Consider the following 22,958-nt stretch of genomic DNA (forward strand, 5'->3'; position numbering starts at 1 on the left):
AGAGATGGTTTAGTGCTTGTGGTACTGATAGGAATGGGAGGGTGGTTGGACTGGATGATCTTGCAGGTCGTTTCCAACCTTGTGATTCTGTCATTCTGTCTACCTTCAGAGGTTCAAGAGCAAGCAGAAGAAAGCTGTGAGCAGTCAGGTCTGATCTCAAGGCTGTGATCTTGGCTTTGAACGAGACATCCCTGAAGTTCCAACCCAAACTACTCTGATTCTGCAATTTTCAAGCAACAACAAGATCAAGATCTCATTTTTAACTTCATGTCCATTGAAGGATACACCTACAAAGAGGCACTCCTCTGTCTCCCAAGAGCAATCAAGTTTTCAAAAACATCTAAAATTAACATGAATTTTGTTTTTAATATATATTTTTTTTTTCTGCCAAGTTGTAGAAACCTTTTCTGGCCACCTGCCCAATGCTGCCAAGCACAATTCACAAGTGTCCTTCATTTAGCCTTACATCAGCAGCAGCTTTCTCATTATCACAGAGCAGCAGCAGTCCTTCCACACAAGAAAGTCCTGCACGTAGTTTTCCACTCAAACACATTTTATTGCCCAGTAACACCTGTTTATACACTTGCACAAAAGTGCAATTGCACATTTGCCAGCAGTTGAATAGAATTAAGTAACTCCATAAAATCAAAACCAAGTCAGACAACTTCGTAGATAATATCTGCTATTCAGGTGAGCGTCCTCCCTTCAATCTCGCACAGCAAGGGAACCAAGCCATTTTACTAGACTTGAACTAATAAACAAAGCTCTGTTAAAACTACCTGAACTCACTACAGTAACACTACCACGAAATGCAGGCTCCAATCATCTTACAACAACAGCTGAGTTCCTTGGGATCTGTAATTCCATTAAAGAACACACTCACACTTGTGCTTCCTAAGGCTCATAGGAATGCAGGCACAACAACATTGGGAAGGTCACACACTGGAGGCCAGACTTTAAGAAGTCAGTTCAAGGGTCCAAATCCGTATGTGTATAAAGCATCAGATTGTGTTCAAAGGATACAATGCACATTTGTCAAAGGATTAACATCACAAATATCTGAGGTCGAGTAAACTGCATCAAGTACATTACTGTGAGCACCACTTTCTGGGCATTTCATATTTCTGACCCTCCAGCAATGTACTAACACTCTGGAAAAAATGCTTTTAAAGTTTTTGATTAGTTGGAGCAACAAGTGTGACAAAACTGTGTGGAAGCAAGAGCTGGGCTCAATGATCCTTGAGAGTCAAGCACTAGAAACAGCTGTGTTTCTTAGAATCAGGTTTCTCATTAAGGTAAAACCAAATGTTTGACAGAAGGTTTTTCAGAAGCATCACAGAATTGTAGGGGTTGGAAGGGACCTCCAGAGATCATCGAGTCCAACCCCCTGCCAAAGCAGGTTCCCTACAGCAGGTCGCACAGGTTGGCATCCAGGCACGTCTTGAACATCTCCAGAGAAGGAGACTCCCCCACCTCCCTGGGCAGCCTGTTCCAGTGCTCCGTCACCTCACTGTACAGAAGTTCTTGCGCATGTTTGTGCGGAACTTCCTATGCTGCAGTTTCCAGCCGTTTCCCCTTCTCCTGTCTCCACTCACCACTGAAAAGAGTCCGGCCTCGCCATTCTGCCCCCCACACCTTAGTATTTATAGACCTGGATCAGGTCCCCTCTCAGTCTTCTTTTCTCAAGGCTGAACAGCCCCAGTTCACTCAGCCTTTCCTCATAGCAGAGATGCTCCAGGCCCTTCACCATCTTCGTGGCCCTCCGTTGGACTCTTTCCAAGAGCTCCCTGTCTGTTTTGTACTGGGGAGCCCAGAACTGGACGCAGTGCTCCAGATGAGGCCTTACCAGGGCAGAGCAGAGGGGGAGGATCACCTCCCTCGACCTGCTGGCCACGCTCTTTTTAATGCACCCCAGGATGCCCTTGGCCCTCTTGGCCACAAGGGCACACTGCTGGCTCATGGCCAACCTGTCGTCCACCAGGACACCCAGGTCCCTCTCCGCAGAGCTCCCCTCCAGCAGCTCATCCCCCAGCCTGTACCACTGCATGCAATTATTCCTCCCCAGATGCCAGACTCTACACTTGCTTTTGTTAAACCTCATCCGGTTTTTTTCTGCCCGGCTCTCCAGCCTGTCCAGGTCTTGCTGAATGGCAGCACGGCCTTCAGGCTGTCAGCCAATTCTCCCAACTTCATATCATCAGCAGACTTGCTGAGGGTGGCCATTATCCCCTCATCAAGGTCATTGATGAAGATGTTGAACAAGACCAGACCCAGCACAGACCCCTGAGGAACACCGCTGGTTACAGGCCTCCAACCAGACTCTGCATCACCAACGACGACCCTCTGCGCTCTGCCAGTCAGCCAGTTCTCAACCCACCTCACTGTCCACTCATCTATCCCGCACTTGCTCAGCTTTGTGGGAGACAGTATCAAATGCCTTTCTAAAATCAAGGTAGACTACATCCACTGCTCTCCCCCCATCCACCCAGCCAGAGACAACATCATAGAAGGCTACCAGGTTGGTCAAGCACGACCTCCCCCTGGTGAACCCATGCTGACTACTCCTGATAACCTCCTTTTCTTCCAGTTGTCTGGAGATGGCATCCAGCACAGCTGTTCCATCACCTTTCCAGGGACAGAGGGGAGGCTGACAGGCCTGCAATTACCTGGATATTCCTTCTTGCCCTTTTTGAAGACCACAGTGACACTGGCTATCCTCCAGTCTTCAGGCACCTCCCCCATTCTCCAAGACCTCCCAAAGATGACAGAGAGCAGTTTATCCTGTACTGTCACACAAAGGTAACCATGGCACAAGGTAACAGCAGGGTTCTCATAAACCTGCTCCAGAGGAAGAAACTAGAAGAATCTGTGCACCTCAAAGGGCTCTCCTAATCACACAGATACAAAATTAACAAAGCCCCTTCACCAACTGCTGTTAAAGCAATTCAGAGAACAATTCAAGCACTTCCAGAAGAAGTGATATCGGTTACTATCAGGACACTCAAAGTGACCGAGACATGGAGTCACTCATTTAAGATCTGCAGTGCATCTGCCACTCTAGATAAAACTGAACTTACTTTCATGCCAAATCAGGAATCAGTTCAAAGAGAAGAAAAATAATATAGGATTAGTAAGCTTTTTCTTTTTAAACAGAACAAAAAAACCAGCTGTGTTTGAAGGAAGCATAAGTTAGCATGAACAAATAGAAAAAAGGCACTTGCACTCTCAATCAAGTGGAAAATGCAAAGCATGAAGAAACAGATTTATAATAACAAGGTACTCTGATACTGCTGTATGACAAAGTGCCCTCTGCACAACAGCTTACAAAGCTGGTATGAACACACTGTGTTGTTTCCCATGACAAAATTAGAAGCATGCAGTAAAGTCAATATCCTTAAAACAAAACATCTGTCAGAACCACAACTGCAGAGAACAAATACAATGCAACACACTGGTTGTCAGGAATAACATACAGAACACTGCAGAACTGCAGGAATTAGTAAGACAGAAGCAAGGTTAAGAGAACCACAAAGTGAGGAGAAAAAAAAACATGAGGCGTGCAAGAAGAAAGGAACAGAAATCCTTAAAATAAATAAAAAATACATTGAAAAAGTAAAAGAAACAGTGCTGAAAGGTCAGAGTAGCAACAGCATCTAGGTTACCATACCAGAGTCACTGAAATAAGTATCAGCATCTTTAACATTCATTAATGAGCATTTAATCTAATGGAGTCAACAGCAGTCATTCATCTCATTGAAGGTTAATAAAGCTTTAGTATTAGATAAATACAAGAACACAGAAGTCACAAGAAAGCTCTGCAGCAACGAAGGCAGTTTGCCAGCCACCTGCTCTCCCTGCCCAAACAGCCCCAACCGACCATAGAAACGCTGCGAGATCAAAGTGCCAAAACCAAGCAATCAGGTCTGCAGAAGTAGCTGCATCTCCTGTGCACGCACTGAGCCAGGTATATCACAGTGCAAAGGAACTCAGCAATGGAAACAAAACAAGGTATCAGACATCCACAGAGCTGAACAAAGCCACACACAAAAAACGCGAGGCAGAGCATTCCAGTATCAAAACAAACATACTTAAATGTTAAAACCTAATGTTTCACTCAATAGCCATAAGTTATGTTCACATCTATTACTTGTCAGCAACAACTACCAGTTACTTGCTACACCACTTAATCAGAAAGAAAGGTCCACACGCATAAGGAAAACTGCCCTACCTGTGAGAAGAATCACTTCAACAGCAAGAGGCTCTCTTACACCACTTCAAACAGCATTTACAATTCCTTATTGTCAGAGTTCAAGGGCAGATCATATTTATCCCATGCATCAACAAAACCCCTTTGGACATCAAGTCATATGCTTCTATCCGGGCAGTCAGCACAGATTACCAGACCACAGAATCTCCTCTTTCTACTTCGCAGTCACACAGATGAGGTGTAAAATCCTTCCTAGAATAACCTTTCAGGAACAGTCTGCAGCCTTCACCCTTCCTTAGGATCCTACTGATCACAGAGGGATTGTGCCACTAGCAGTTCTTCTCTCTCAGCGCCTAAGTGATCTTCCCCTACCGTAAGCACTCAGTAAGTCTGCATTGTCTAGGGAAAGCATCTGAGCTTTCAAGTCTCTTTGAAAGCATTCTCAATTCAAGCTGTAACTAGAACACAAAAAGCATGTCAGCGGTACGAGCCTCAGGGGATACCGTGTGTGCAGAACATACAGCAGTGCTTGTCCTCCTGAAAGGAAGATTCTAAGTCAGTTAATCAAATTCATCAGTAATGGAATATAAAAGATGGCTGCATTCTCCAGAAGGAGAAAAAAAAAAAAAAAAAAAAAAAAAAAAAGCACCACTTAGGAAAAAAGCCCAAAATCTGGAGCTACCTGTTTGCTGGAAGCAAATGCCCCAGCAGGCTGCTCCACCTTTAAGAAAAACGCATTCCAGCATTGCTGATGATGCCAGCTCTCTGCTAGAGAGTGAACAGCAAGCTGTAGTTCACACGGTGAAGTGCTACATTTCTGAAGAAACAGGAAAGGCTTCCTCTCCCTAAACAGCATTTTCTAGTTCCCCATCACGCCCCATACCTATAAGGGGCAAGTCATTGTGCCACTACCCCCAAAGAAGTCAGCATGAACAGCTGCATAGGAAGAGAAGTCAATGACACAAGTGACTACTAACCCTGGAGACAAAGCAGCAGCATGCCAGCTGCCTGCACACTCCTGTTCTATAGGCATCACTACACCAGGCAGTTTGGAACATATTTGAATGAAGACCTTGGACAAACAAAAAATAACACCCTGACAATTTAGTTACACAAATGGCAGCATTTGGCAAGAAAGTTTGCCCTCGCATTTTCCTAAAGTCAAATTTTGTTTAAAAAAAATAATATCATGTAGCTTGCACAAGCAAGTCAGGTATTAAATAACAGCTGGAGAAAGCAAGCAAGCAAGCTGCAATTCTGTCTTGATATTTTTCCTACCTCCATTTGAAGGCTTTCTTTATTGTCTTCACCTCTCCCAGAATTAAACTCCCATTCTAGTTTCAAAATAATTCATGACTTTCAGCAAGACCTCACACACAAGTTCAAAACATCACTTTTTCCAATTATCAACCCAATCGCTTCCTCCTTTCAAATTACACCAAAAGCACAGCTTAAGGTGAAAACCCTGACTTCTTTTCTGGCAAAAATGCCAGCCAGGATAATTACAAGCTCTCTCACTTGATGATGATACAGTACGGCAGAAGCGGTCAGGGACACTAAGGGACACTAAGTAACTTCCTGCAGATGGACTTTGATCTGTTAGTCAGATACTTCTCATGCTTTATATCACAGCAACAAGGAAAAACAGCACCTACTTTGTTGTAATAAATAGAATTATTAGCTAAAGCTTGTTTCTAGCATCTGTTGGAGGTGTGTTCCTCATAAGATATGCCAGCCATTACTTTTGCCCTCTCTTGTTCATTGCTTTTCCTGTATTTGTTCTATGGGTAACACCTTCCATTTGCTGTGATTTGTCTGCTTTCCTGACTTGCTCTTAATATTCATTCTGGTGACTGAAGCAGAGGTTCAGTTACGTGAGCATATCAGAGAAAGCAGTAGTTTTCCTTATATCCACGAGCCCTGGACAATAAGCAGCTTTTAAATCACGATAGATCATGCGGCAGGACAGAAGTGAATGGTTTTTAGGAACCATTTGTCACATTACCTCTAGAATCAACATTACATCTGTAGGATACTGTAGGATGTCAGGAGGCTGATCCACGGCTTTCTAAACCTACCCAAACTATTTTCTCTACTTTGCATCCCCTGCAGGAAATGTATACCTCCCACACTGTTGAAAGCTGATGCAGTTGACAGGAATGCCTATGGGACAGAAAACAGCTTCAGAGTTTTTTGTTAAGGAAATCTTCAGCTGCTCTCTGCTCATTCCCCTTGAAAGATATCCCCTTGGGCCACTATAGCTCCACTGCTAAAGATTTAACTGGTGATATGGGGGTTGGTCTCAATGATCTCTAGAGGTCCCTTCCAACCCCTACAATTGTGATTCCACAGGAGAAATTGAAAATTTTACTGTTGTACATTGATACACTCTATTAAAATACAATGGAGGAAAGCCTGAAAAGGGGGTGTCATTCTAACCAACCTTCCTTTGAGAACACGTACAACAACTGACGCATCAAAGTCCTTGTCTTCTGCCTGCTGTGCCCAGTTCCCTCTTCCACTACATGGATTCCTTCTCTGAATACTACACATAACACTACAGAGAAGGTGCTACTCTGAGCTCATCCCTGTTTGAAAAGAAGTAGGCTAAGGCCTTGGATGAAGCCACTCAGAAGCAGTTCTTTGCCTCACTCCCAAAAAAGGGAAAAACTGGGAGCCCCTGCCTAAGTTACCCTTCAGGCAGCACCACAGTTTTGGGCGTGCTCTTTCAAGCAGCAGGCTGGAGCTTTGCTGATACAGAAAGATGGATACTTTCATATTTCACACCTGCCTCTGTATGTTAAGCATTAATGGTTCCAGTCACAGAGCAGACAGCCTCTGGCATACAGCCCTTCCATTCATCATCTGCAACCACACAGCAAAGATTTATTTTGAAAAGCACACATCCTCTCTTACAAAAAGCGTAACCTGCTCTTCTTGCAAACACTTTTGTTTTTAGTTTCCCAGAAGCTTCCATGTTTAGTAAGTCATTTCAGTTGTAGAAAACAGAGGCGCTCGCCTCAGTGTGGGATGAAAGGGCAACACAGCAGTCATCCTTCAACTTTCAAACATTTGACTTTGTGCTGCAGCTGGCCCTTGACAGGAATGCGACAGGTATGAAGGCACTGTTAGAGCTGGCAGAGCACTCCATCTGACACTGCTTCTAAAATAACATCAGAAAGGGAAAAAAAAAAAAAAAAAAAAACAACAAAGCCAGAACAGTTGCCACTAAAAACATTCTGGAGAAAGCAAACAAACAGTTGTAGTGCTTTTTCAGTTTTCTCTTGTGTCAGCAAGTTTGGCATCAAGTTGTTGGAACTGAGAAGAGCTTCTGAATCTTTAAGATAGACAGCTCTGAAATGCCTCTAATGGGTAAATACTACAAAGACTTTTAACCAACCTTATGTTCACTAGACATTTTTGAGCATCTTACTGCACACTCTTAAGCATTTCCTCTGTCATCTGTTTCCAATGAATACTGGCATTTGTTTCTTTCCCAAATACATTCTGGAAAGAATTTCACACGAAAGGTGACGTAGAATTAGGGGGAATCAGAAGAAACAAACTATGAAGTAAAACTTATTTCTACACAATTCAAGTTCTTAGCAGAAATCAATGTTGTCTCCTTTAAAGGAGCACCCAGACTGTTAAAGATTTACAGTTAGCTCTCATGAAACCAGCCTTGCATTCCATGTTGATACCAGTCTGGTCAACACCGTAACTCTGTGGATCAGGAATACTTTAGCACTAGCTTGCTCAAGCATGGTGATGTTACAGCCCCTGCCTTCCAAATGAAGCTTCCAAGAGCAGCAATTGCTGACCAAGCACAGAAAGATAAACAGTGAAAAAAGGGAAAACTCTGCCCTTCATTAAAAGCACCTCTTCATCTCATCTCTTGTGATTTCCGCCACACAATGAAACTACATACAGCCCCGAAAGTGCTTTTAAGCTTGATGCACTTGCTAGCTTTGTTAGTAATTGTACATCTGAACCTCTTTTTAACCACAAAGAATGCTACCAGGATAGAGATTTGTACAGTGATAATGTACAAAACCATGAGATTAGCCCCCTTCAAATCTTGTTAGACAAACGCATGACTGCTAGTGAGCCACGAGCACAGCACTGCCCCAAGACAGGAACCATGCCGGACGTCCACGGTGCTTTCTAAACATATGCAGTCCTGATTAGTGTTTCTCAGGAGAGGCCAATACTCGCTCTAGAGAACAACCACTGAAAAGCTCTCAACACCGATACAATCTCAGCAGTTGCTTCACATGTTACCCTACGCAGGCTCAAGAAAACGGTGGCTTTCTGTACCAAAAACAGGTGAGACCTTTCCTGCCACCTCAGTGACACGAGCACCTCAAATACACACACAGGTATATTTCTCTGACTTCCTCCTGCAGCACGCAGATCAGCAAGCAAAAGCAACCCGTCATCTCCGGAGCCATTCCTTACTCTGAACCAGCTGGCAACACTCGCTGTGCACTGGAAGCCACACGCGCCAGAACAATCCTTCAGTCAGTCATAAACAGACCGCAGAGCGGCTCACGAGTCTGCGACCGCACACGGGGCACTCGGCACGTTTTCATATCGCGACAAAGACGACGGTTGCGGTTCAAATGTACCTCAGAGCTAAGTCACGGCGCCGGGCCGCGGGGAGCCGCGTGCGGCCACAGGTGAGCCCTGAAAGAGGAGGCGAGGCGGGCCGAGCCCTACGGGAAGGCGACGGGCCGGAGAAGGCCGAGCCGAGCCCCTGCAAGCGGGCACCGAGGGAGGCGGGGCGGCGAGGGGCCGGCACCGGAGGGACTGAGAACGCGAGGCCGGGACTGGCCCGGCGTTGGTCGCCGCGCTGCCCAGCACACAACCCGCCGACTCACCGCGGCGCGGCCGCCGTCGCCGTCGCGGGCCCGAGTGCGGCGGAGAGCGCGGCCCGCCCACCGCGAGCCCGCCCCGCCGGGCAGGGCCATGCTGCCGCGCGGGTGCTGCCGGGAGATGTAGGTCTTGGGGAGCCGTGGGGGCTGCCGGGAGATGTAGTCGCGGAGGGCGGTGCTCGCGAGAGGGGGGCGGTGGCTGGGAAGTGTCGGCTGAGGCCGCGCTCTGCGGGGCTGGCGGGAAACGCGTCCTGTGTGGAGGCGACGGCGGTGTCGATGGGCGGCTGTTGGCGGTCACGGGCACAGCAAGCAGTGGCAAGCAGGAGCGAGCAGTGGGTGGAAGGAGAAGGACTCCTCGCCTTTGTGCAGGCAGTCCTGTCTGCTGTCCTCTAGGACATCCCGACCTCACCCTTTTAAGAAAAAAATACAAAATTCACTGATGCGATGTGTAAGCTTTGCTTTGATTGATTCCTAAATCAATGTATTGCTTGCAGATCACAGAATCACAGAATGGCCCGGGTTGGAATGGACCTCAAGGATGTTGAAGCTCCAACCCCCCAGCCACATGCAGGGCCACCAACCTCCACATTTCACAGCAGCCCAGGCTGCCCAGGGCCCCATCCAACCTGGCCTTGAACACCTCCAGGGATGGACGGGGCATCCAGAGCTTCTCTGGGCAGCTGTTCCAGCACCTCACCACTCTCATAGTAAGGAACATATATATATGCATATTTATAGGTACACATCTGATTGTGCAGATAAATGCAAGTGTGTGCTCGCAGATCGTTATTGGATCATTCTTTCAGGGTTTCCTTCAGGTCACATTTTAAAGTTTTTCTCTGACATTATAAAAAGTTTGTTTTTGCATTACTCAATGCTGACTCCTGGAACCCAGTTTTGTGTCCCAGTTTGTTTCCAGACTGGTTCCATCCCTTGCTGCAGCCTTGTGCCCATGTGGCCTTCAGTGATTGCATCCATTGCTCCACATTAATCTGTCAGATCAAATATCCCCTACCCTTGCCCCGTGACACTGTTTTCCTCCTTCCCTGCTCCTCCATTTGTAACCCATCTACAAACACATTTCTGAAAGCCTTCTTTCATGCCTTCCAACTTTCAGGAGGTGGTAACCAGGCCTTTCCTTGTGGATTGTTTCTCTTGTCTATCTTTTATCCCCAGACAACACGTGCCACAGCCACAGTGCAAACAACAATTTCTGCTCAGTTCTGCCTCTTTAATGCACACTGGTGTGCTAAACTCTTGGTTTGGGTCACTATTACCTTGTTAAAGTGGCAATTTCACCTACTGGATGCAGCCATGAGGGCCTCACAAGTCCCACGTCCACATGGTCAGATGCTTGTAAGGTGTGAGCTGAATCTGACCAGCGATTCACCCGATGGCTATGTGGATCTGCAGGAGCATACGTTATTTAATTTTTGGGACACTTTTTGGCTGTCTCTGCAATTCTGAGCCTGTTCCTCATGTATTGCAGCATATGGTGCCTGGTCATAATCAGCCCAGACAGCATGCAAGTACTCCAACCTCCACCCAATCCCTGGACCATCTGGATAAGAACTGGTTAATTGAGAACTCTAATGTCATTTTAAGCTCAGCATAGTTAAATAGTGCCGTGTCTTCTTCCACAAGAACTCAATCTATTGCACTATTATCTGCCTGTATGTAATCATCTTTGACTCAGACCTTTTTTGTAGTCCTTTCTATTTTAGACTATGTCAAAATCTGTCCATACAGCTAAAATTCCCATCTTCTCAAATCTCAGTTGCTGCAATATCATTTCCTTTGGCCTTGGAAAATATAACCTTGTCTTGCTCATACCCACTGAGAATGCAGCTACAAAGGCCATTTTTCTTAGTCTGTCATTTTTACCAAATTATTTCTCTCTTTTCCTCTCTCCACTGGCTCAGCCTACTCTATCATGTTGATTCTTACTAAGGTGTTTTTAGTTTGAAAGGCCTGATAGCCTTCACCTTGCTTGCCATCTCCATTCGCTTCTGAGGTCTTACTGCAGCTCCCTTCGGCTCATGATGCCAGTTTTCACAGCCCACCTGTAACACGTTTAAACATCTGCCTCTGAGTGTTCTTTTGGCCGCCTTTGATTTCCAGGGATCCTCCAAACAGCCACAAAGTTACTGATCATTTGTCTTCAAAACATTACTAAAAACTTCTCTTTCTTGTAATGTCTAATGCACAGAGTCACAATTCCTTGTGCTGCCTCTCCTGTCCGTATTCCTCTTTTCTCCCATTTCTTTGGCTGTAAAGCACTTCAGGGCAGGAATCATTTGTGTTTACTCTGATCCACAACAGGGCTGTGTAGCACTAAATACAATAACAAATAATAAACATAACAAATACTCATACAGAATGGAGATGCCAGAGAAAACCTAGGTATTATGAGGCTGATGATGTGCAGTTTGGGAGCACAACCGTACCTGATAATAGTATTGACAGATTTTCCCACTATTCTGGAGAGAAGAGGGACAAAAATAAATGGAAGTGGGGATTCTTCATCTTTAAATCAAGCCTGTAAGTCAAAGTAAAGATGATTTATATCCATCTACCTAGCAAAAATTTTCACTTAGTGATAGCTGTTATGACAAAAAAAACAACCAGACAATGTAGTATTAAATGTATATATTTTTGTCCATATGTACACGTGTACATTTTTCCCCCATTTGTAAGTTAGATATTAGAAACTATAGTGTACATGAGTGGTTTTTTTGCTGCACCACTTATACCCTTTGTTTCCTTTTACTGTCCTTTGTTTGCTAACTTGATGTTTATTTTTGTCTCTGCTAAATAAAGACTGCCAGATTTAATTATTTTAAGCTGTACTTTAAGACCTCTTTAACCTATTTCTTTCTAGCTTTTCCCTCAATTAGCCTAATCATTTCTTTATCAAGTAACACATTACCAAATAAAACACCCTGAAGCACCCTAAAAAACATCTGCCCTGTGCTGCTTGACTCACAACAGTAAGGTGAGTTATATAAGTGGCCTGTTGTATTTCTGGATCCTGCAACTCCCAAGGCTGGAAATAGCAATTATATTTTGGGAAGCATTTTCAGAGGCACCTCCTGAATTGCATACTTGCTATTGTTATTGTGAAGGCGGGCAGACACCAGTTTTCAGGCACCCAGGTTTTGCATGCACAGTACTGCTGATACCAAAGGCTGCACATGACAACTGGAAGATGTGTGCACGTGTACCTGTGTACACACACACACACACACACACGCACACATGCTGTGGCTAGTAGATAGACTTCTGTTAGATGCTGATTTTTTTACTTCAAAGGCAGAGAGAAATAATATCAGGCCCTTGTTGATTATATACACAGGTTAAATAAAGATCACACACCTCCTTCACGCAAATATTAGAAGCAGTCAGTATATTTTATTTGAAAAGTAGCTGCATTTCAGAGGAAGGCAAACTCATTTTCAGATACATCATATCTGATTTTCATAGTAAGTAAAAGGTTTTAAAAGCACTGGAATGAATTCGGTTGAAAGGAACCAAGCGAATGGAAGTTAGTAATATCCACCGAATTACCAGAACTATTAGTAGAATTAATTTTAGCACCATTAGAGCACTGTCCTAAATTAAGAGAAATAGAAGAAAATCCTCTTAAATTAAATAGCACACAAAGGAATAAGCTTCCAGTGCACTTAAATGTAAATTGCAACAGAAAGTGACCTGCTAAGTGTGTAAATATAGCTCATAAAACAGAAATACCCTTCAGACTAATACCTGATAAGTGCTTTGCTTTGGTCTGAGCAGAACTGAATTTCTCTGAAGGGCTGAGGTTTCATTCAAATCCCAAAAGAGTTCAAGTGATGCAGGGCAGCTGAAACAACAGCAGCCAAGTGGTGAAAGTTAAAATACCTTGTAAAACTATCTCACAGTTGCATCAGTTTTATCGGTGTAAAAAACCCTCTTCCCTTCTGTTCCTGACAAGGTTCACACATGTACCACTTCAACTACAGTAGCACCGAATCCCTTAGAATTCAGCATGTAGAAGTTATTTTAAGCATTATTTTACGTATGTCAATTAACACTACGCAGGCTGTCAGAACAGAGTTAATCCGTACTTGATAAAGAAATACTCTTTGTTTCAGAGTGCAAAAGTCCCAGCAGCTGATAGAACCATAGAATCATAGAATGGCTCCTGTTGGAAGGGGCCTTAAAGATCATCCAATTAGAGCCCCTCGTTACAGGCTGGCTGCCCCCCGGCTCAGGCTGCCCAGGGCCCACCCAGCCCAGCTCTGGGTGCCTCCAGGGATGGGACCCACAGCTCTGGGTGCCAGGGCCTCACTGCCCCCTGCATAACGAATTTCCTCCTGGTATCTAATCTGAACTGCCCTCCCTTAGTTTAAAAACATTCCCCCTCGTCCTATCACTATCAGACTGTGTGAAAAGCCTCTGCTGTTTATAACCTCCCTTTAAGTATCAGAAGACCGCAATGAGGTCTCCCCAGAGTCTTCTCTTCTCTAAGCTGAACAAGCCCAGCTCCCTCAGCCTTTTTTCACAGGAGAGGTGTTCCAGCCCTCTGAGATCTCTGTGGCCCTCCAGCGGACCTGCTCCAGCAGCTCTGTCTCTCTGATTTTGGGGGCCCCAGGCCTGGACACAGTACTCCAGATGGGACTTCATGAGGGCAGAGCAGAGAGGGACAATCCCCTCCCTGCTGAAGAGCGCTGCTCTCAAGATGGACCCCTGGGAGATAGCACTGGTCACCGGGACAGAGAGCCGTTGACCACAACCTTCCGGCTGCAACCATCCAGTCAGTTCCCTACCCAATGAAGAGTCTACCCCTTCTGTTTATATCTTCCCAGTTTAAAGTTAAGAACGTAATGTGAGACCGTATCTGAGGCCTTCCAGAATTCAGGTAGATGGTATCAGAGGAGGGTATCCTCCTTTCTCTACTGATGCTGTCACTCCATCATGTAAGGCAACAAGATTGGTCAGGCAATCTGGGTCGGTCAGGAATCCACAAGCATTCACTGCTCACAGCAGCGTATTTTTGCATTTCATAAACGCAGTGCTGCCCCACTCAGCAGCCATTCTCCTTAAAATAGGGGTTAGCTTCGAAATTCAGTCAAATTCCAGGCAGCAGACTGCAGAGGCTATACGTGAAGAATCCTGAGTTCACAGGGCTCTGCAGGGAGCCTGTAGAAAGATGCGCAGTGGGAAAGCCCTTTTTCCTCTATAGAAACGTGCATTTGTTTAGATCAGAATATATTTTTGCTTGATTTTCATGAAAGTATTTTGTATCACATTGTTAACAGAAGTGGTTTCTTCTGGCTTCTCCAAAGACTCATGCTGAACTGACGCTGGTTTAATTCATATTTACCCCAGCTATGTTTTGTAGGGAAAATGGATCTAATCTTGTTATTCTTAAGTGTTATTCTTTATAATAAAAAAGAAACCCTCAACCATAGTCAGTTTGCCTAAATGTATCACAGTGGGTGAGGAGAAATGGGTTTTCTGCTGCAATTTTCTTTCCTATTGTTAGAGGAAATTGCCACTTATTGGCAGGGTTAAAAACAATCTGGCACTCAAGGTGTTAGCAGGAATCCTCATGTGAGTGGTAGCTGCAGCCCACCAGACTGAGCTGTTCCACTTATGTGGCTGTGCTTATTCACAGCTATATGAGCAGGAGATAATTGCAGAATGAAACCATTAAGAAACTGATGTACTTTCCTTAACCTCAAGTGCGTAAATTACCAAAACCGTTCTCAAAATATTCAGCTCAGGTAAGTACCATCACCCCTCCCCAGGAACACTCAGCATAACTAAGCATGGCTGGAGTGCTAACCACCAGATAAGGCTGTAAAATGGGCAACATCAGTAAACTGTGAGGCCATTAAGCAATGGGAAGGGCCCCAAATTTGGCACTTACCCTTTTAGATGGTGCATTAAGGCCTCAGATAATCTGCTCTGACAGCTGCTAGGGCAGTAAGGGTTTTCCTGTTGACTTCCACGGGAACAAATATCATTCCTGTGATACTGAAAGAGCTGTGCTGTTGTGGATTAGCTTAGCTGCCCCATCAGTACATTTGGATGCATAGGAGAAAATGATTTTATTGTGAAGCAGAATGTCTTCACTTGTTCTAATGAGTGAAACAAAATCACTGAGACAAGCGTGGTCTTTGGAAGCCCTGAAAATCACATCAGATTCTGATATAGGTTGCTGCAGGCAATTAGCAAAGCTTCAAGCAGCCACCTGAAAGAAATAATGGCTTTTATTGGAGTTAACACAGTCATTTCTTCCATGAAGCTTCTTGTGAATAATTCTTGGTGGAAAAATTGTACATGATTTCTTTTCATTTATATTTTAATGCAATTTATTATACAACAGCGACCTCCATTCAAGGTTCAGAAGATCAGAGTACTTACAGTAATCTTCACAGCACTTTGTATCTCCAGCCACAGCTTACATTCACAGCATGAAAAGAATAAGAAATTAATGTACCAAATCGGAAAGTCTCTGTGTGGCAGTCTTAATCTTTGTGTTGAGTTATTATTTATTAGTAGCACTATGGTAGCATCTAGAGACCGGGGTCGCATTGCATTGGGCACCGCATAAAACACATAGAGAATGTATTTTCTCTGTAGAATAGCTTACAGTTTGTGTTTGGATATGGACAAGAGGTGCTACAGCTATCACTACAGCCACAGCCAGAGGCAAAACTCTTTTCAAGCTTGTTGTGGATGCTGACACCAGGAATAACAGACAATTAGAATGAAAACATTTGGGATCAGAGCTCAAGGTGCAATAAGACGAAAAGAGCCTCCCTGTCTGATTTTGTGCAAGGCCAAGGGTGATTGCAGGCGGTGTCATGCTAAACTCTTGGGAACATCCATAAGGAGCTCAAGAGGTATCAGGCATTTGAGCTTTTAAACCAGTCAACATGGAGATGCCTGCAAGCTGAAGCATCGGGTAAACAGTGAAGCATTTACATGAACTGGATAATGCTGGCAAAAGGGACACCTGTATTGGTAGATCCACGTGTGGCTTAGCACGTTTTAGTGGCTGGGAATGTAGGCATACAAAGGGGCATCTTGTGGAAAATTGTAAACCAAAAACTTTGGCAAAGATCTGTAGGTTTGAAGCAGAAATAAGACAGCACTCACTCTTCAAGACACAGAGTGGCACTTTCAGAGAGACTGTTGGCAGGGATGTTGGCCAAGAGGAATGAAACACTCAGGCTTTAGCTTACACCTATGTCCCTCTGGAAGGGAGAGGTGTGCCACATCCCAGGCTGCTGGCGATGAGCAAAGAGAAGAACTTGTGCAGAAGGTCAGGGAAACCAGTGGCTCACCCTCCACTGTCTACCTGTCGGGCTGCACTCCTCACGGCCAGGATGAGCCAGCCAGCTTTGAGGTTGGAAAATGAAAACGCAAAGGAACCTGACTCATGGTCAGATTTTGGCTGCTACAGGCTGTACTGAAACAACCTTAGCTGACAACAGTCAGCTAATCCTCTGACTGCGAAACCAAGTCTGGGCGTGCGCACAGCAGCCAAAGGTAATACAGACCACTGGCCACGAGACATGGCTACCAGTTCTGCTTAAGTACACATGAAAAATCCTGCTGCTGTCTGTCTGCCTCATTAGGTACTTAAACGTCTTTGGGATTTGAGTCCTTAGCCTTTTGTGCTTCACAGTCCCCCACTGCTAAGTGCACATCATAATCTCCCTGAAAGGGCACGGGGAAATATATATATTTATAAAAGATTGTGAGACTTAAACAGGGGGTTAATGGGAGCTGCCTAGACAAACAGCGCAGCCAGCTAATAGGTGAGAGAGAATAAGAATTTATGGGCTGAGAAGAGGAAGGGAGCACAGGCCCTGGTCTGCGAGTTAATTCTGTTTCCTCCGCTGCCATACAAAGCAGGCAGGGACGACAAGGAGCAGTGTGTGAACTGGAAACAAAGTGTGCTTCTGCAGCTGGATGGAGTCAAGCACAGCACTATAGTAGCAAAGAAAAAAGAGATCTCACAACTTTATAGCTTAGGGCTGATTTGCCCTCAGGGAGTGAAAATAGGCTGCCTCACCCCCTGCCACAGCCCGTTCTTGTCTGTCCCCGCCATTCATCAAAGGCAGCATGGCTGGGACGTGAAACCAAGCTGGGGCAGAACCTCGCTGCCTTTGCTCCTTGAAAGTGGATTAAGGCAACATCAGAACAACCAAAGGATAGCACCCTTTTTTGATACGAATCCAACTTTGAACTTCAAGTGATCCTTCCTTCCTTCCTTCCTTCCTTCCTTCCTTCCTTCCTTCCTTCCTTCCTTCCTTCCTTCCTTCCTTCCTTCCTTCCTTCCTTCCTTCCTTCCTTCCTTCCTTCCTTCCTTCCTTCCTTCCTCCCTCCCTCCCTCCCTCCCGTCCTCCCTTCCTCCCTTCCTAGCTGTGCTACAAAATCCATTGAGCAAGCAGGGAGGGAGCACAGCAAATGTCTGTGATTAAGTGCAGCTCTCCTGGTTCAAGGCAGATATCTTCACTCAGGTGCCTTTCCCTAGCTCTGCTCAGCATCATACACAGGAGGCCTCTTGACGAGACAGAGCCTTCAGTTCTCCGTAACTCCTGCAGCTGCCAACTGGCACACAGGTTTTACCTCACCTTAGAGAGATCCCTATTGGCATTTAAAACATACTGCCCTCTTTCAGACTCTTCTTCATATTTTTCAAAGTTGCTATACATGTATAGCAGGGAACAGAGCTGAACTGAGCAGTAAATTGCTATTAAGCGCCAAAACCCGAGCTCAGCTCACATAGGGAGGTGGGTAGATGTGGCAGGAACAAGTGTCCCTGTGGGGCTGTGCCACCTGCACAGCGTGCACAGCAGGCTGCGCCGCCCCACGCCTGCCTTCCCTGCGCTGGGCACCGCTCCAGGCCCTCTCCATGGGCTATGGGCACATCTGTGGCACCAACAGTGAGTGCCAGCCCCTGCCAGGTGCTCGCCCCGGCTCCCGGACTGGTATAAATCAGGGGTTGCCCTGCTGCAGGCAGTGGAATGGCTCCTGATTTACAACATCCTACATGAGAGAACTTGACCTTACACTTCAGCATCAGCACGGCTTCCTTTGTTGAAAGCTTCTTAAGCAAGACGTGTAATCAATCCTGGAGAGTCACCGTGCAGCACGGCTCAGGTTCTGCATAAGTCAGGGCTGGGCTGCACAGGGAAGTTGCCTGATGGGCTCCCGTGGCTTCTGTTCCTAGGAGCTCTCTGGGTGCTTCTTTTTATAGGAATGAGTCTGTTTTTCTGTTTTTCCTTTGTAAAAAATGGGCTGGCTTAGATTGATACAATCCACAAGGATTTTTCCATAGTAAGTACAGAATTTAAAGTCTGACTTACCTGTGCCACTAACCTTTCAGACAAATGAGCTCTTAGTGAGCTCAAGACTGTGGAAATTCTGCCCTTTATAGGTAGTTGATGTTATGTTAGAGCCCAAGAGGAAAAAGCTTACTGCTTTGCCTCTGTTTTCATGGCTGTAATTACGAGGGCAGCCTGGTGACGTAACTTGTTTGGGAAATAAATGACGGCTTTTAACAGTGGACGCTTCATTCCTGTGACTATTTTAGAAATCTAAACCCATTCTGCGCTTCCACAGCAGCAAATGCAGTGGGCCTGGGCTGCAGGCTGAGCTGACGTGTGTCCCCAGCTGTGCTCTGCTGCCGCAGCACACAGGGGGACCCTGCCGATGTGCTTAGTCTTACTGCCTTACTGCTGCACCCACTGCTCTTGGTGATATGGAGCATGGAAGCAAAGGAAGGTCCAGACTTTGGGCATTTTCACACTTGAACAAGAGAAGAAAAAGGGATGGCGAAGTTCAAAGGTACTTTTTGCAGGCTAAAAGCAGACAACTCATTGTGATGGAATCATTGCCTGTTACAGACTGCTGCGGATCAGCGGTGCAGGGCTTGTGCTGCAGCTGCTGAGGTTCCCCATGGCCAGTCTGTACATGGAGGCACCCTGCCCAGCCACAGCCACAGCTCACATAGGACAAGAGCAGCCCAGGCTCATGCCACTGAGGTCAGGGGCCAGTCCCAAAAGGTGCAATTCTGTGATTCTGTGTGCACTGAGATCCATCACCCACAGAGGCACCGCAGATAATCACACAGCACTTACCTGCAGAGTGTGGCACAGCTGCGACTCCTCACAGCACCCTGCTGAGACACGAGGGCCTGAGATGGAGAGCAGAGGAGCTCTGTCAGCTCCAACACCAGACAAAAAGAGTGCAAACAAGTGGGTGCACAACTCAGGTACAAGATAAACAGTGCTTCATAAACTCGGTGGGAAAGAGTTGGCTTCAGAAGACATTCCCACCCAGCATCTGTTACCCAAGCTCTGCACAACTGAAAGGTTCACTGCCAAAAACAAAATGAGGAATGAAAATAGGCTGTTTTTGTTATATTTCTTACTATCCTAAAGAAATGCCTGTGGGCAGCAGTCCTCCCATCCCCCTGCGTGCCGTGCCGGCTCCAGGCCCACACTCAGAGCAGGGCATGGCTCACAGCAGAAAAGTTGCTGAAGCACTGCCAAGTTCCATGGCCAAACAAACTCACCTTTGTCCCCGTCACAGACTTATTCAGAGGCATTCATCCCCTCACTGCTGTCTGCGAGCAGGCAGCCATTTCTTTCTCATTCATAGCCTCGCTGGCTTTATAGCTTAATTTGGGCAACTGTTTGGTGGGGCCGATTTCTTTTGCTTGAAAAAATGGCTTCTCCCATCCTGGCCCTGCTTTCTCAAACACCTGCACCCCTCGTGGGACCAGGCTGTTTGGGAACAGACCAGCAGTGCGCTCCTGTCCGACCTCCAGCCCTACTCTCTTGTAGCTTCAGGAGCTCCTTCCTGTCCCTGGCTCTGGAGGAAACGGTTCTGGAGAGGAAGGGTTCACACAGGCTGGGCTGACCTCACCCATCACCTTCCCCCAGCATGGATAACGTGAACGCAATGCCCCAGGTGATGTCCTCCAGCACGCGAGGGATGAAGGGCAGCGCTGCTCACTTTCCCCATCAGCCCTGGAAATCTGGGGTGGCTGCTGCTTCTGTTGGATGAGACAGTTCTAGATGCTATCTGCGCCTTCTTTTAAGGTTGTTAAAGCACACATATTTGTGCACGTAACTAAATTGACATCGTAGCATCTGGGGCAAATCAAATTAGTTCAAATACTGGCAGGTACAGAACGTTGTAGCTAAGAAATGAGCACATGAAATATACACAATTTTCCCCTGGCAGTTTATTATGGTATGAAGAAAAAAACATTCTGTGCTTGAAGCTGACGTTATATTACAAATGTATTGCGAAGTATGATGTGACTATTAAAATATGATTACACAAAGTATGAACATTTTAAGTTTACAGTACAGCGAATCTTTTATAAACAGACTCTTAAATATACATAGGACAGTATAGTAGCTGACAGAAAAACATCAAAAATTAACTATTCATGTTTATAGACTTTTCCCCTGAAAAAAGTCTCACATTAAAACAGAAATTATGAAAAGCCTTAAAACCAGGAACAAATCACCTGTACGCTACAAAAATACACGGCAGAGGTGTGCAAACCAGAACCGAAGGACACGGCGGCCAGGGAGCCTTGGCGATGTCAGACCGGCATCGTCGCCTTACCCGCGTCACCACGTGCTGCCCCTCAGCCGGCTGCGGTGCACAGACACACAGACACACACAGACACACACACAGACACACACACAGACACACACACAAAGACACACACAGACACACACACACACACAGACACACACACACAGACACACACAGACACACACACACACACAGACACACACACACAGACACACACACAGACACATACACACACACACACACACACACAGACACACACACACACACAGACACACACACACACACACACAGACACACACACACAGACACACACACAGACACACACACACACACACACACACACACACATGCACCCCTGTCAACAGCCACAGCGTCACAAGTGCACCCTCACTGCAGGACAACGGGAGGTGCACTGTCAATGCCAAGTCAGCACACCGGAGCGTACCGGGTGGAGGACTTCCCCTGATCCTGCAGCGGATCCCTGCCGGCAGGTTCCTGACTGTGCTGGGGGCCCTGGGCAGACCCACACCCCTCTGTGAGGCTGCAGGGTTGAGCTACGAGTCGATCAGCAGTTCCTTTCACATGTATTGGTTCGTTTTCAAAGCGACTTTTCCATCTTTGCTCTTGATGCGGGAGAACAGATGCCACTCTTGGTTTCTGCATAGTCTGGTTGCAACGACACCCCTAGTTCATGTGTTAAGTTATGTCAAAAACATAAGTATTTTATGCTGTAATACACAGTATTACTGAAACTAACAATATTATTTGCATATTTATAACAAGGTATAATGAAATCCCTATAATAAAACCAAAAGTTATGCTATAGATTTATTTACAAACAGACCAGCAAAGAAGTATAAATACTTCTACATTTAAGGTTTAGGAAAACATAATTTACAAAATATTCAAATATATACACTGATATGAAAAACTGCCAATATTAAACTTTGATGCAGGCAAAGAATTGGCTGAGTCTATTCACTCTGTACTGAAAGAAGTGGCAGCTCTCACGGGCCACGAGCCGCACCTGAAAGTCACACGTACGGTATTTACAAAGCGACTGCTTCCCTCCAAGCTACACGTGTCCGGAGCTCTGAGTGTGCTGCCCCAAAATGTCATCTATCATTGTCAGATTGTTCAACCACTCTTCGTCGTTGCTGCTGCTGCTCTTCATGAGCGAGTCAAGGAAGTCAGTATCAGCGCAGTTGGCGGGCAGGACGTTGCTGCTGTGCTGGGGCACGAAGTCGTACTGCGGCATCTCGGCAGCCGCGCTCATCCTGCTGAAGGCGTCGGGCGGCTGCCCCGCAGAGGGGTAGCTTGGTGGGCCGAGGCCCGCGGGGGGATTGAGCTGGTTAAAGCTGGACACTCCCTGTGGCATCGATTTCATAACATTCATAGCTGGCAGCGGTCCCCTGGTTAAATTGTGTCTCAAGTTCTGATTACTCATTGAGCTCAAGCCCTGGCCAGGCTGTCCCATGCTTAGCTTTTGCATCTGTCTGACCTGCACTCCGGGAGCAATCTGATTAGGCGGCACTACAGCCTGCTGGGAGAACTGCTGACCCGACGCACTTGGTCGCACGTTCTGCTTGGAGAAAAGAGCGTTACTTGAGAACTGCTGCATGCTGGTATCCATTTGGCTTTGATTTGGCATTCTTGGCACCGCAGTCGGCGTCCACATCTGGGCAGAGGAGCTGGGATAGACGTTGGGGATTCTTGGCACACTCGGCTGTCTCAAGTGCTGCTGAGCTGCCGAGTGATTCACCAAGGAGCCAGAATTAAAGCCAGCCATCGGCATGCCCGGCTGCACCGCTGCGTGGCTGTGTACGGTTTGGCACCCTGAGTTCATGGCCAGTGAGTTCTGGCTCGGCCGCAGCGGGATGTTAAAGTCGGAATTAGGTGGAAAAACCGCCTGCTGTTTGCCAGGGTTGTGTGGAATCATCACCATCGTTCCGCTGCTCTGGCTGGCAGTGACTGGGGTAATGCTGGTGCCCAAAGTGCTCTGGAGCATGGCTGGGTTCGATGGCAGCATGTGGTGGTTGGGCGGAGGGGCTGGCATTGGCTGGCTGCAGTCAGCAGGAATGGGCTGCTGCACAGCTGCACACAGAGAGACATGTTAGCTGGTGAGCACACCTTCACCCCGAAAACACGGCACATCCCTAATGGCTGCTTCTCCATGCTTAGCTTCTACCACCTGGGCTCTGCGTGCTTTGTGACGAGTTATTACTGAAGCAATAAGGATGTGGGCAAATCTCATGAT

General features: G+C 46.3%; 2 protein-coding genes across 4 annotated transcripts in view; both read right to left on the reverse strand.

Moving 5' to 3' along the window:
• MTM1 (myotubularin 1) overlaps window positions 1-9,166 on the reverse strand; it is a 40,213-nt gene extending 31,047 nt beyond the window's left edge. For 2 of the 3 annotated variants that reach the window (XM_048959924.1, XM_048959922.1), the window contains exon 1: window positions 9,088-9,166. The gene's annotated coding sequence lies outside the window, so the exon portion shown is untranslated. The other variant, XM_048959923.1, reaches the window with a different exon arrangement.
• Window positions 9,167-20,311: 11,145 nt separating this feature from the next.
• Window positions 20,312-22,958, reverse strand: part of MAMLD1 (mastermind like domain containing 1) — a 75,966-nt gene continuing 73,319 nt past the window's right edge. The window contains exon 5 of the mRNA XM_048959913.1: window positions 20,312-22,795. Within this exon, the coding sequence (XP_048815870.1) occupies window positions 21,777-22,795 (1,019 nt within the window). The 3' untranslated portion in view covers window positions 20,312-21,776. The remainder of the gene's footprint in view (window positions 22,796-22,958) is intronic.

This window comes from Lagopus muta, chromosome 13, assembly GCF_023343835.1.
Source record: "Lagopus muta isolate bLagMut1 chromosome 13, bLagMut1 primary, whole genome shotgun sequence".
In the NCBI taxonomy this organism is placed as follows: Eukaryota; Metazoa; Chordata; class Aves; order Galliformes; family Phasianidae; genus Lagopus; species Lagopus muta.